The sequence below is a fragment of the Pararge aegeria genome, chromosome 5 (assembly GCF_905163445.1).
Source record: "Pararge aegeria chromosome 5, ilParAegt1.1, whole genome shotgun sequence".
NCBI classification, from domain to species: Eukaryota; Metazoa; Arthropoda; class Insecta; order Lepidoptera; family Nymphalidae; genus Pararge; species Pararge aegeria.
Genome location: NC_053184.1, coordinates 3,679,764 through 3,693,423, shown reverse-complemented (window position 1 = coordinate 3,693,423; position 13,660 = coordinate 3,679,764). Strand labels below are relative to the sequence as shown.

At 34.7% G+C, this 13,660-nt stretch overlaps 1 protein-coding gene across 2 annotated transcripts in view; it reads right to left on the bottom strand.

Moving 5' to 3' along the window:
- Nucleotides 1-13,660, bottom strand: part of LOC120624123 (nephrin-like) — a 269,981-nt gene that overhangs the window by 88,230 nt on the left and 168,091 nt on the right. For both annotated transcript variants that reach the window (XM_039890481.1, XM_039890480.1), the window contains exon 4: nucleotides 3,349-3,545. In XM_039890481.1, coding sequence (XP_039746415.1) covers nucleotides 3,349-3,545 — 197 coding nt within the window. The remainder of the gene's footprint in view (nucleotides 1-3,348; nucleotides 3,546-13,660) is intronic.

Sequence of the window (13,660 nt, the reverse complement as noted above, 5' to 3'; positions counted from 1 at the left end):
AAATCTATTAATCTAAAGCACTATATAGCCCTCATAATCCAGCTTAATCAGTTACATAAAACACCAAAGTTGTACCTCAATATATGAAAACTTACATACATAGAACAGAAGAAGTTCATCATAACTACCCTCTCTATCTTTGCCAACCTTTTTTGATGCATTGGTATTTTCTACATTACAAAGTATGCCCTTTAATATGGATCAACGGCATCAACAACTCTTTGTGATCTTGAAATATGATTTGGAAAATAATAAATACAACTTCGAAAATAAAACTAAACTATTTGGCGTATCATTCGTCAGACTAACTTAGCGTCATTGCTTTTATAAACTTTTTACTCAGTGCACTGCCATCTTAGACTGCACCATCGCTAACAGTTGATATCGCGGTCACGCGTTTACTTATCATAAAAATAAAATGTAGCGCACGTTACTGGCTTCACTTTACAACACATTTGCTTGCGATGATATACTTTTACCAAGTTTCATGAGAGTCTACAGATAACTGTCTGTACTTCAAGGTCTTTGTGAGTTCTATGTCTAATTATTAAGATTACAACTTAAAAACAAAAAACTACTTAATCTTTCTTTGTTCCTTAATAAAACCGGAATTAGATTTCTTGGCAAGATAGTTTTACTTTTTTCTTTTTGTTAATATGAAATTTTGAAGTGATAGATTACTTAAAAGATCAAATATACACAAGAAACTATCAAAGGAGAGAAAGACTGTAATTTAGAACTTAATCAACATCAAGGCGAGCTATTTCAAGACAATGCAAGACACAATTTAACACAGGTCCAATGTGCTTCTTTATTCAGTTTAAGAAAGCTTGCTCCGAAAAGAATAAAAGAAACTTTTCTCGACATTAATCGTAAAACTTTTGTGTTGATTTCTCGAGGATAAAGATTATTTAGGTCCTTATTCAGAGTTCGACTGCTGAGGTGAAATAGAGAACCTTCAATTCGGAATTTAAACATCTCTTATTTCGTATTTTTTAATGTTGTAACATTTACTTAACAGTTCCTTAACTGATTACAGAGTAACCTTGCATAATTATATGTAGCATTTTTTAAATAATCGTGCTATTTATTGTTTTTTCTATGGACACATCTGTTTGTTTGTATAAAACTAACCAATAAATGTTGTACAGTCCTTCATGGAGTATTTAATACACAGAAATATTATTAATGTTATGATGTAAATCCATTCCTTACAACCTGGTTTCTGTAATGATATCAATATTTACTGAGAATATTGGCTAACAGTATTGGAGAAAACCTTCGAAGACAAAACAAGAAAATGCAATCTCAGCTTTACAAACTTTGGCACAGTTACAAACATTTGCTTTAAATGTCAGTCGAAATTCTTGGCAAAGAAGCAACTAGACGCTAAGGGTAACACATATTTTTTATCTTCCGAAAACCTCAATAATGTCGGCAATTCACTTTATACGATTTCAAAGTGAAGAGGAAACAAGTCTCTTATAATTTTCCGGTTTAATATCTTGAAATACTTTTGAATATAAAGTTGGCAGCTGGTTACCAAACGTGAGTACAAAAGTTGAACATAAATTTGACTATCAATAATTATATTAGCGCCACTATGACCATGGACAACAAATGAACTACGTCGTATTTTTATTATTAAATTTTTCGACATAACCTTGCAAGAAAGGCTATTTATCAAAATACCTACGACAGATGAGGAATTGTTTTTTTATATTTAGTTAATTACCGATGACAAGTCAGCAGTACGAGGCTACCTCGTCGCGGTTACTGCCGCTTAGCCGTAACGTTTTGGCATTAACGGGACAATGCTATTTTGTATGTTCAAAGATCCAGTCAACCCGCAGTAATATAATAAGTCTATGTTAATTACTAATATTTTTTGATTTTTTTTATACACACGTATTGTCGTAGTAGTCATTACTCTATTTTTAATCGTTATTAAATCTCACATTTCTCTCTCCAACGAGAGTGGGAGTGTGATCTAATTCTTTACGGCACTTTAAAGCAATTCGGAGAGATACTACGCTCTACGAGTAAGTAGTAGTAAACTACGAGTAAGAGTAGACAAGGGATGGATTGTCTAAAACAGGACAAACTTAAGGAAGGAGTGGCAATTTGTTGACAGCTGTTAGTAAATGTATGTATAAAAAAGGAGTAGACAAGGGATGGATTATCTAAAACAGGAAAAACTTAACAGGAGTAGCAATTTGTTGATAGCTGATAGAAGTTAGAGATGGAGACATTATGTAATACCGAATCCACAATATACTCTTAGCCTGGGGTATGAAAAAAGGTTGAATTGGAAAACCTCTGTTACCAATACACAACAATTTAAGCCATTCGCGTTTAAGTCAAAACTTTGGCAAAGTTTCAAATATTTGCCTTAAACATTAAATTAGAAGTCTTGGCAAGGATGCAACTAAGTCAAGTGAGTATTACAGATGATTTATGGGCACAGTTTTATGCATTTTCGTAACCATAAAGTATAACTTTCGATGAGTACTTACAAATGAATAGATATTTTTATTAAATACTAGGTTCGGTATTTCACTAATCCGGCGGGAATCGTTATTGATCAACGATTCGACCCATGGTTTGTTTTTGAATAATGAGTACAATAATCACGTGGCACATAACTTTCACTTACCAGCAATAGTTTTCTCAGCGCACGATAACGTATTTTATAGTAAACATTTTGCTACTTTAGGTTGGTAAAAAAAGTTAAAATCGTAGTTTCGGAGTCTGTTAGGTACGATAAAACTAACAAAAAAATAACCAGTTGGTATGATTTTGTCCAACATCTTTAACAATCATCGTTATATTTCAGGCCATTTACAGAAAAAAATATAATAAATAAGATAATAAAACTTTCCTCATGAATCACTCTGATTATTAGTAAAAAATTAAAAAACATTCGGTAGTTTTTGAGTTTTTTGAATGAGTAGTGGTTTGGGCCGTAGTCTACCACGCTGGCCAAGTGCGGATTGGCGGACTCCATACACCTTTGAGAACAGTTGGACCTTTGAAAATGTTGATCAAAACTGCAACGTTTCCTACTAGATGACGCTACAGTTACGCTATAAGACTGATGTTAAAGGCATATACTAATTTCGGCAATGACGGTAGGAGAGCCGTAGCTTAATTGGAGAAAGCGCTCAGGCCGCAATTGCCAGAGAGTCGCAGCTTCAAATCCTGTCGGTTCCTAATTTTTTTATATGCATTTTAAATGATGGCAAAACCTTCAATCAGACCAGAGAAAATTAAGAAATTATTAATTTGCTGAGACTGGGAACGCCAAAATAATATCTCATAAAAGGCAGTGCTGATTTAGTAACTTACCAATAACATCGAGCGCGATCCGGTAGTTTCTCGTTGGTGAAACTTGAAAGTCGACGCGACATCTGTATATCGCTCTGTCGCGAGATTGCACGTCGCGAACATGCAGCGCCGAGGTCGGCTGGCCGAACCACCGCGCACGTTCGCCGAACATGTCGTCTGACCAGTGACCTGTCGGTCCAGGTACGCGTGTGTCATAACTGAAACAATAATAGAATCTAAAATAATGGAATTTAAAGGAAATAAAAAGGATGACAGCTTAGGGCTTCGGCTGCCTTTCGGGGGCTGAGTTCAATAACCGGCACGCTCCTCTAACTGTTCAGAGTTAGCAAATTAAAATATCACTTGCTTTATCGGCGAAGGAAAACATCGTGAGGAAACCTGCATGCCTGTTCGCCATACCGATCTCAAAGGCATGTGAAATCTACCAATCCACAATTGGCTGGCGAGGTGAACTACTGCCTAACCCTTCTGAGAGGAGACTCGCGCTCTATAGTGGCCCGGTATTGGATTCTTGATGATGATTAAGATACCAACTTTCATCCTCTATTGTACCCGGTATGCCCCAATCATTTCTTTAAGCTGAGTAGTAGTTTTAAATAAACCATTGCTTCTCTTCCAGTGCTTCTTTATTGCCCATTGGAGAGATCTTCACCAATTGTAGACGATTTAAAATATTATATTATATTTTCAGTCGATCCCACATTACATAAACGTCGGCAAAATATATCAACACTGTACTTTTGCTCTACATGTTGGCTTTAATAAATGTTAACAAACTGTTAACAAAATTTCGTAATTAGCCTCCAGACTAAATATATTAACATACATTCATTATCTCCTAACATCTTCATCAGATCTCTTGTTATTTAAATCTAGACTACTCCGAAAATAACTCCTTTAATATAACAAATTATGAATTTCTAATTGAATTGAGTACTCTGCAAAGAGTTATGCGTGCTTTACGTTTAACAAAAACGGGTTGATGTTATTTTAATAAAGTATGCGTCAAGTTTGGAAAAAACATATGTGTTATGAGTATGCGATGCATCACAAAAACCTGATGAATGTCAAATAACAACAATATGTAAAGGGAGCCCAAAAACACAAATCCGCTTTAATCCCGACATCAATTAAGCACACCCGGTCAGATAATATTATCCGAGCGAATTTATTCCATCTCCATTGCAATTAGATTACATTGATTAATGCCCGACGCCAATTGCGGATAACCGTTCACAATTTACATATTTAATGTTGACGGGGAAATGCCCAGTGTCCTGTGATATTATTATAAGGTGCATTATGTTTCAAAGTTTGCTTTTTTCTATTGCAACGCTATTATTACTACCACAGTATTATCAAGTAATACCTCGTTTCATGAACTCAAAAGCTCCAAGGGGATCATTATACATAAGTGGTTAAAAGCTGTGAGTTATAGAAATCCCTAAATAACATTAATAACCTGATGACCATACTCGTAACACAAGTTACCTTAGTGCGAGTGTTTAAGCACTCCTTTGTGCACAAATCTATAGAGTATCACTGTGTCCATTAGGAGATTCCTGCTGTATATTGTTCTATCTACCAATTCACACTGGGCCAGAGTGGTGGACTAGGGCCTTAACCCCTTCTCATTGCAAAAAGAAACCCGTTCCCTGTATTAGGCCGGTAATTACTTGATATGATGAGGATGAACATATTGTATCCCAAGGATAGAATGCCAATGATACAAATTTTATTATAAATAAAAGATTTAGCTCATCTAGTAGGCATATAAGTGTTTCTTGTTAGGAATCCTTCCAACATCTCAAAGAAGGACGTTTATGCCCAAATTTGTTCTTTATTTGTTAAACTAAAAGTTAAAACATAAAAACTAAAAGTTGACAATTTGACTGTACTTTGTTACGCGATTATAAAACGATTCTTATTTGTTTGATATGTCCTACCCCAGAGGTGGTCCCATTTTAATTTGGTGAACAACTATTGATACGATTCTGGAAAGCGTTCAAATATTAAAGGCACACCTACAGGGATTTGAGTATTTTTTAATGTTACTTGAGCATTTTCTTTCGAAAGAACCATTTGGTCAAGTTAAATTGATGATAAAGATCACAAATAGCCACCGGATCTATATTCTCATAAGTATGTTACGGGTTGTGCTTTAATTATAGTATAAAGTAGTTTATAAAGTTAGTTTAGTTTACGATCTGACTCAACTCAACTACGGGTTCAAGCTTTCCTGACCCCCTCCTCGCTAGCGCGGTGGTGGTAGACGTCCGAGAGGTATACAACGGGTTCCCCGTGCTTCTAACAAAGCCAACAAGAGGGGCATGCCGAGGTAGTTTTTAGTTCGGGTATACCCCTTTAGAGGGGGGAGTCCCAAATAACCTCCGTCCTGCCCAAGGGTCGGAGGTAGCAATCAAGCTTTTCCACCACGCCAAAAAAAAAAAACAAAAAAAAAGGTGAGCTTATGCTTGTCACAATAAAGCAGCTGATGGTAAAGTGCCGGGAGAACTTCTCAACTTTACAACCATTAATGCAACGACCCAGCTTCGGATCAAGCAATATTTAAGGCTATTATAACTAAGTTATTATGTTTGCAAACCTATCCACTAAAACGCGTGGGAAAACCTATATGGCAAAAAAAGACTAACTTTTTAAAACAACTAACAAGAAATGAATATTTTCTACAACATTAATTACTAGGTATTTTCCTTGCTACGAAATAAAAGGGAATCGTATAAAAAGTATATTTATGCTAAGTAATTTTTACATTTCATTTGGCAGCGACTTAAATTTGTTGCAGAAACATCTTTTTCTTGCTTTTTAGTTGTTTTAAAGTCACTTTTTTTGCAATTTTTTTTTTAGTATTAGGATTATCTTCTTTAGATTTTAGATACAAGGATACAAGGATGACGATTATGCCCTGTTTTAACAAATTGTTGTATAGTTCAGTTCAATAAAGCTTAAGCTGAGTTAAGACAACAACAAGCTTACAAACCGAAAATATAAGTGCTACAAAACAAAGGAGTAACTTAAATGGATATCGATTTAAGTAATCCATTATTTACAACTATAAATTACTTAGACACTATCAAATACCACTTTCGGCTACTTTACTTGAGTTTATCATAAATGCATTAATCACCATCACTTAACTGTAAATCAATATCCAGATTCAAATTCAAGCAACTCAAACAGAATTCGATATGCAATCCGGTCTCAAAGTTACTCTATATACAATATGCCGAACATGGAATACCTTTGTATATGTGTCAAACTTAAATAACTACGAAGATGTTAAGGTACGAGATCGGTCTTATGGTAACATACATTGCTGTATTGACACTTGCCTTATCACAATAGAAAATATATATTCATATTTTTGTGATGTTTAGGTGCTGTTATAAATTCATATTATTTATTTAAACTCTTTATTAGTGTTGCCCAAATGCAAGAACAAGACGAGACTTAGCCAGTCTTGGTCTTGGTCTTGCGCCAATACACCTGGTCTTGGTCTTGGTCTTGGTCTTGCGCTCCCAGTCTTGGTCTTGGTCTTGGTCTTGCAGCAAGAGTCTTGCAAGTCTTGCAATTACCTATTAGTCTATTACTATTTATTAAAGTTTACTTTAAATCTTAGAAAAACGTATTAGAATTGGAACATTGTGAGCTTGAATTAACATAGCCATAGTAAAGATCAAGCAGATTAATAAATAACTGAAGATTTGATAAGAAATTCGAAAAATCAACTGACCTATATGTCGTTTTCCATGGAAGTAACTGTTTCTTAATAAACATTTATGATTTATAAGCTTACATTTGCTAAAACATGTAAAAAAACAAATTAATTACAATAACTTGACTGTATTTTAAAGAACAATACTTATCTGTCTAGAAAGAGATTGAACCCTCAACTTATAAGAAATTTAATAAAAGAGTTTTACGATTTATCATTTATTTGAATAAAAAATAAAATACAACACAAATCAACAGCTTTATCATTAGGTTATGATACTTTATATCAATTCTTTTGACCAAGAATTAATACAAAGTAACCATCTGGCTGACTCATCACTTAACCTATTTCTATGTTTTCTAATTACTAATGATGCTTTAGAAAATAACCTCTCAGCAGGTACTGAAGTTGCAGGTATTGAGAGAAAATCACGGGCCATTTTCGATAAAATCGGATACTCTGTCTCATGCGTCCTCCACCAATCTAAAATGTCTTCCGAGCTGGCAGTTCTTGGTTTTCTCAGGTACTCCTCCAACTCGTCTATCACTAAGCCTTGAAGACAAGATCCAGATGACGTCGAGGGACATTCATAGAGTTTATCAAAGTCTATTACGTCTTCATCTTCATCACATACTTTATTGTCTTTTTCTGGTAATTCCAGAGATTTGTTCAGTGAGTGTAGACTTTTATATTCTTCATAAAGTTCATTGAACTTGCGCAGACTTTCTGTTTTAAGTTGCTTCCCCCACATTGTCAGGTCAAAAGTCTGAGCCTTATGCCTTGGGTCTAAAATTAAAGAAGTACAATAAATCCAGTTGCTCTTCTTGTAATGTTTAAGCATTTTGTCTCGAGCTGCTTGGAAAGCTAGAATGAGCCTTTCATCCACTTCAGATCGATTAGGTTTCTCATCTAACTGTTTTACCATGGATTCAATTTTATCTAGCAAGAGATTAAATGATACAATGACTAGCGGTAACGTAACATATTTGTCTCCACCAAGTTTTGTACTTAAAAGTTTAAAGTTTATTAGAAATTTATGTAATTTTTCGAGTACCTGCCATTCATTAGCTGTGATTTGAAAATCATTCAATTCGGTGACAGAACTGCACAATATGTCAATGCCCGCTCTCACTTTTAAACCAAATCCAATCATATCATGTGTGGAATTCCATCTCGTTGGACAGTCAAGAATGGCATTTAGATTTGATGGCACGCCAGCTGCTTCACAAGCAGACTGAAACTTCTTCTTCACTATCTCACTTCTTTTTATTTTACTGGAAATACTGCGTAACTTTGTTACAGATGTACGCGAGTCAGCAATATTTGGTGCAGATTCTTCATCTTCCTCATCCTCAGTTTCGTCTGCATAGTCTTCGTACTGCTGATCTTGCGCGTTAGTGTCAGACTCACAGTGTAATGCTAAGGTCTTTAATAAATCTTGTACACCAAGGTTTAAAATGTGAGCAAAGCACCGGAAATGTTGATTGTCTGAATCAAAGTGTGGCGGCAGCTGTTTGCCCAGTTCATACATAAATTTGGTATTTGCAGTTGCGTTGTCGACCGTGATACCTTGTATTTTATCAATTATGCCATATTCCAATAAACATTCATGGAAAATCGTTGCAATATCTTCCCCAGTATGTCGACCGCGTGATGGTATAAAATCAAGAACTACAGATCGATACTTCCATTCGTTGTCTATATAATGAATAGTAACCCCGTAGTAACTCCTACCAGCAATTGACGTCCACCCATCAATGGTAAACGACATTTTAGATGATAATGGTTGAAGTCGTTCCTTGAGATTCAATTGGAGCTCTTCAAATCGCTCTTTGACTTTCCTTCTAAGTGTAGACCTTTTAGGAAACACCATATTAGGGCAAATACGTCGAAAATATACTTGTGTAGCTTCGTCATCGAAAAATGAGAAGGGAAGATATTTTTTCACCACCCAATCAACTGTAGCTGTCGTGATGTTGTCACTGCTGTTTTCCGACTGAAACAAAACAATAAATCTTGTGTTATTATTTAAAACATACTAGGTTTGAGCGTATAAGAGGAGGAGGTTTGTTGTTGTTAAATCGAGAAAATCGTTAAATTGATATTTGTTATATTAAGGTTGCACTGTACTGTAATTTACCAAAATAAAGTACTTAGTTGTTACTGGCCGATTAAATGAAAATATGGGTGTTTATAAAAAATATTTAAGACGATAATTACATACTTAATATGTCGCACCCCTAGATGAAAACACCACTAACTCAAAAATACTTACGTAAGTTAATGGCGTTTTTGAAAGTATCGCATGAATAGCTACGCGGAGTTAAAATTCTTTTAACTGTTAAAAAAATATTCTTACCTGTCCACTTCTTCCAGCGGTTACTAAAAAGCTTGTGATATCTCCACTTAATTTTGGTTTAACAGGAAGAAATATTTCTGATTCCTTTTTGTGGAAAGACATTAGATGTTTCCTTAAGCCTGAAGTGTTTCTGTTTTTCATTTTTATTTCAATCTTTTTATGTTGGCACAATTTACACAAGGCAGTTTGGGATGCATGAATTATTTCGAAAAACTCCTCAAATTTGCTTTTGGGTCTTTTAGATCTGTGACTCAAACTCTCGTTACTCGGACTAGAATAATTTGAATCTTCGTCACTCATATTAAATTGTACACGTGATACGTTTTTAGAAAACAACGAGAATTAGTAAAAACAATTATTAAGTTAGAATCGAAGCACAGCTCAATTGGAAATGACTGGAATTAAAATAATTCCTTCATTTATAGTACGTTTCCTTGCTTTTTACCGCGCCGCCTCGCCACGTGCCGGCTCTATGAAAAGGATGCCGCCGCAAATCGAACGATGCCGCGTGCGGCGTACAAACACACACTAAATATTACCTACTTGTACAGACGCGACCCGTGAATAAAATATATGTAAAGAATTAGTGCCAATCACTATTCTTTACATATAAGTGAATGTTTTGGCGTGCATCTATACTAATATTATAAAGCTGAAGAGTTCGTTTGTATGTTTGATGACAGAAGTTTTAAAATAAATAAATAAATCCTGAACGTCACTATACCTCCAAAGTTACTATTCCTCGTGGACGAAGTCGCGGGCACAGCTAGTAAATACTTACTCTCATCATCTCTCTCAGAGATATTCGAACACTTTTTTGCTATTTTTTCTTGTAAAAACTTAAGAAATATAATGACTAAATGTACAATAATAGTACCTAAGTAATTAGTTTAAAACCATATAAGTAATCAATATTATAATTACTTACTAGAATGAATTATTATGACATCTACTACCTATCCTCACCATTTTATCCTAATCATAATACTACTTGCGTGATCAGTATAATGTATTCATTTTCATTCTAAGCACTCTGAAACTTATTTATTCTTTGGAACACCTGTAGGTACTCTTAAAATTCGAAATTATTTTGCATGAATAGTGTCAAATGTTATGATTTCGGCGCGGCGGCAACGATTGTTTTAGATTTCAAAAGAAGCCGCCGGCGCGTGTATCATAACCATGTACTTCCGAAAAGCGGCAAATTTCTTTGAGAAGTAAGTACAAACCTTTGATGCCGCATTATCAAAGTGCCGATGGTTAAAACATAACTATGCATGCACTCAGTTTGATTTTAATAGATATTTTTTTATTCGCTATGTTTATGGTATTAGTCGTAATGCGCATAGGTCCAGTTTTTCATATTCTTTGATATAGTTTTTTGCGCCTCATAGAATTCCTAAGCGTACCTACCTACCTATACACCGAACTGTTACACCTAACTACTCCGTGAAATAGCGCTAAGTCCTAGCTGCAAGACGCAAGAGTCTTGCAGGCTATGTCTTGTTCTTGCTCAAGTCTTGCACGGTCAGTCTTGGTCTTGGTCTTGCTAAAAATACCCGGTCTTGTTCTTGGTCTTGGTCTTGCAAAAACGCAAGAACAAGACCAAGACTGCAAGACCAAGACTGAATTTGGGCAACACTACTCTTTATTTACACCACACACCATGTCGTGTTCAGAAAAAAAAGAACATATGTTGTAGGATACAAAAGGCTGCCTTATCGCTAAGTAGCGATCTCAGCCAGGCAACCTTATGATGAGGAGAACTAAAAAGAAAAACGAAAAGGTGGGGTACACTGTTTAAAACATACATACAAATAACTACATACTAATACATAAACCTGACTACACAAATACAACAATACTATTGATAAGTATAAAATATAAATATACATATCTATAGTTTAGCATATCATTAATACTTCAATATGAGTAGGAGTAGATAAATATAAAATAAAAATTAAAAATCAACACGACTTTTATTTATTTAGTGAGATAATGAGTCTTATTTTATATCATAATTAATATGCCCAGTGACTCCGACTGTCCTATATTCATATTGAGCTACATAAATACAAAGTGTAAACGTTAATGAAAATCGAAATAATACTTCTCAGACTCTCTGAGACTTATCTGTGAAACAGAAAACACAAAAGATTTTCAGTAAACCACTGCCATAGTTTTTACTGAAAGAAATCGGATACACCACTAACATCACATGCAAAATTAAAATCAAGTGACTCTATTAAGTAGTCACTTTCTTAGGTACGCGTCGCGTAGCGTGTCGGTCTTTTATCTTCAATAGGGTATTGATACCTAAACACTTAGAATGTGATCCACACACCTTTGAAAACATTATATAAAACTCACAGGCATGCAGGTTTCCTCACGATGTTTTCCTTCACCGTTGAAGCAAGTGATATTTTTATTACTTAAAAGTTAGCAAAGATGGAGGCGCGTGCTAATATTCGAACTCGGAACCCTGAAAGTGAAGCCGAGCTCCTACCCACTGAGCTATGACCGCTTTATAAAAACTTTTATAAAATGCTCTCTTGTACCGTTCATAATTATTTTTTTATTAGTGTGCGATATTAATTGGTGGTACATTTTGATTATTAAACAACAGTTTTCAAATTCAAATTCAAAATTTCTTTATTCATGTAGGCTTATCACAGACACTTATGAAGCGTTCATACATATATGTTTACATAATTGTAAGCGGATAGTGATATCTTCGTTCGCCAAATTAAACCTAAAGCTATGAGGGTTCCAAACGCGCCCTGGTCTAAGAAGAGCCCACAACAAACTTAGCAGGGTAATTTTTTTTTTGTTATTACCATCTCACAGTATATTGAGCTATGAAGCTAAGTCAATTCACACCCAAGCTTTTTATAGTTCATAAAATTATAATAGGATCTTTCTCTAAGCTTACGTTTATATAAACTTTGAAATTATTGAGAGACATCTCAAAGATTTCATTTGGTAATTTGTTATAAAATAATATACAATTGCCCTTGAATGAATTTGCAATTTTGTGTAGCCTGGTAAACTGCACAACGAGTCTATTTTTGCTTCTAATATTAATATTGTTACAGTCCATTTACTTTATGGACATAAATTAAATTTTCAAATATGTACTTGACTATGCACCGTCATTATTTTAACTTCTTTAAATTTATCCCTGTATGACTCTCTTGGGCCCATTTTATATATCGCACGAACAGCCCTTTTCTGCAGGACGAAAATAGAATCAAAATCAGCAGCTTTCAGTTTAATTTCTTTATCGCACAATAAATCATAATATTAAAAAAAAATATACATAAATGTAGTTTCCAGATGGCGTGTCGAGTGCGTTGTGGAAGCTCTTAATCCACTGAGGCTGTTATTCTATGCTTTTAAACCATTAGGGTTTGATCTATTATAGAGATGTTATATTTGAAATACCAACTACTGATAAATCTGTGCGAGCGTGCGTAGTTCCCATAAGCCGCTTATAGATGTCTGATTTACACTAACCGTAGCAGTTGCTTAGTCAAGTTCTGTATTAGGTTGCATTATATACCTATGTTAAGCACAACTCTACAATCTGAGAGTTTACATAAGGTTATAACATCTTTTGTCTTAATACTCCAGTCCACACATTTTCGTAAAATGGTGATTTTAATATGATAATATGGGTATGAAGTAAGATGTGCTCGGTGCCTTCTTTGTTTTTGGACACAATGCACTACATGTAATAATGAATGAGGATTCTGCATGTTCCTAATTCTATGGTTATAACCTACACAGTACAGCTTTTTCGATTTATTGCGAATGTTAGCAAATCAAGCTAAATTATCACTGTATTTCATAGAATTCGCAATTTAAATTGTGTTTCGAACTTAAACAAACAGCATTTGTTATTCACTTCAATCTCAAGTTACCATATACGGTACTGTTTGACATTCACCAATAGTACGAGAAACCCAATAATTATTGTAACTATACTTTTGAACTTCTTGGTCGTTCTGAAAACTTTTTCAAATTCGAAGTTACAAAATGCATTACATTCGTAGCTTATAAAACAGGTAATATCAGGCAGTGTTATCTGGAAATCGTCACTTAAATCCTACATTATGTGTCTTGATGATATTTCAAATTAGGCTTGAACTTTTCTTCTTTTAGTGTAACAGAAGACCTACATAACTAGACAACCCGGTGTGGAGAGAAAAGTACAG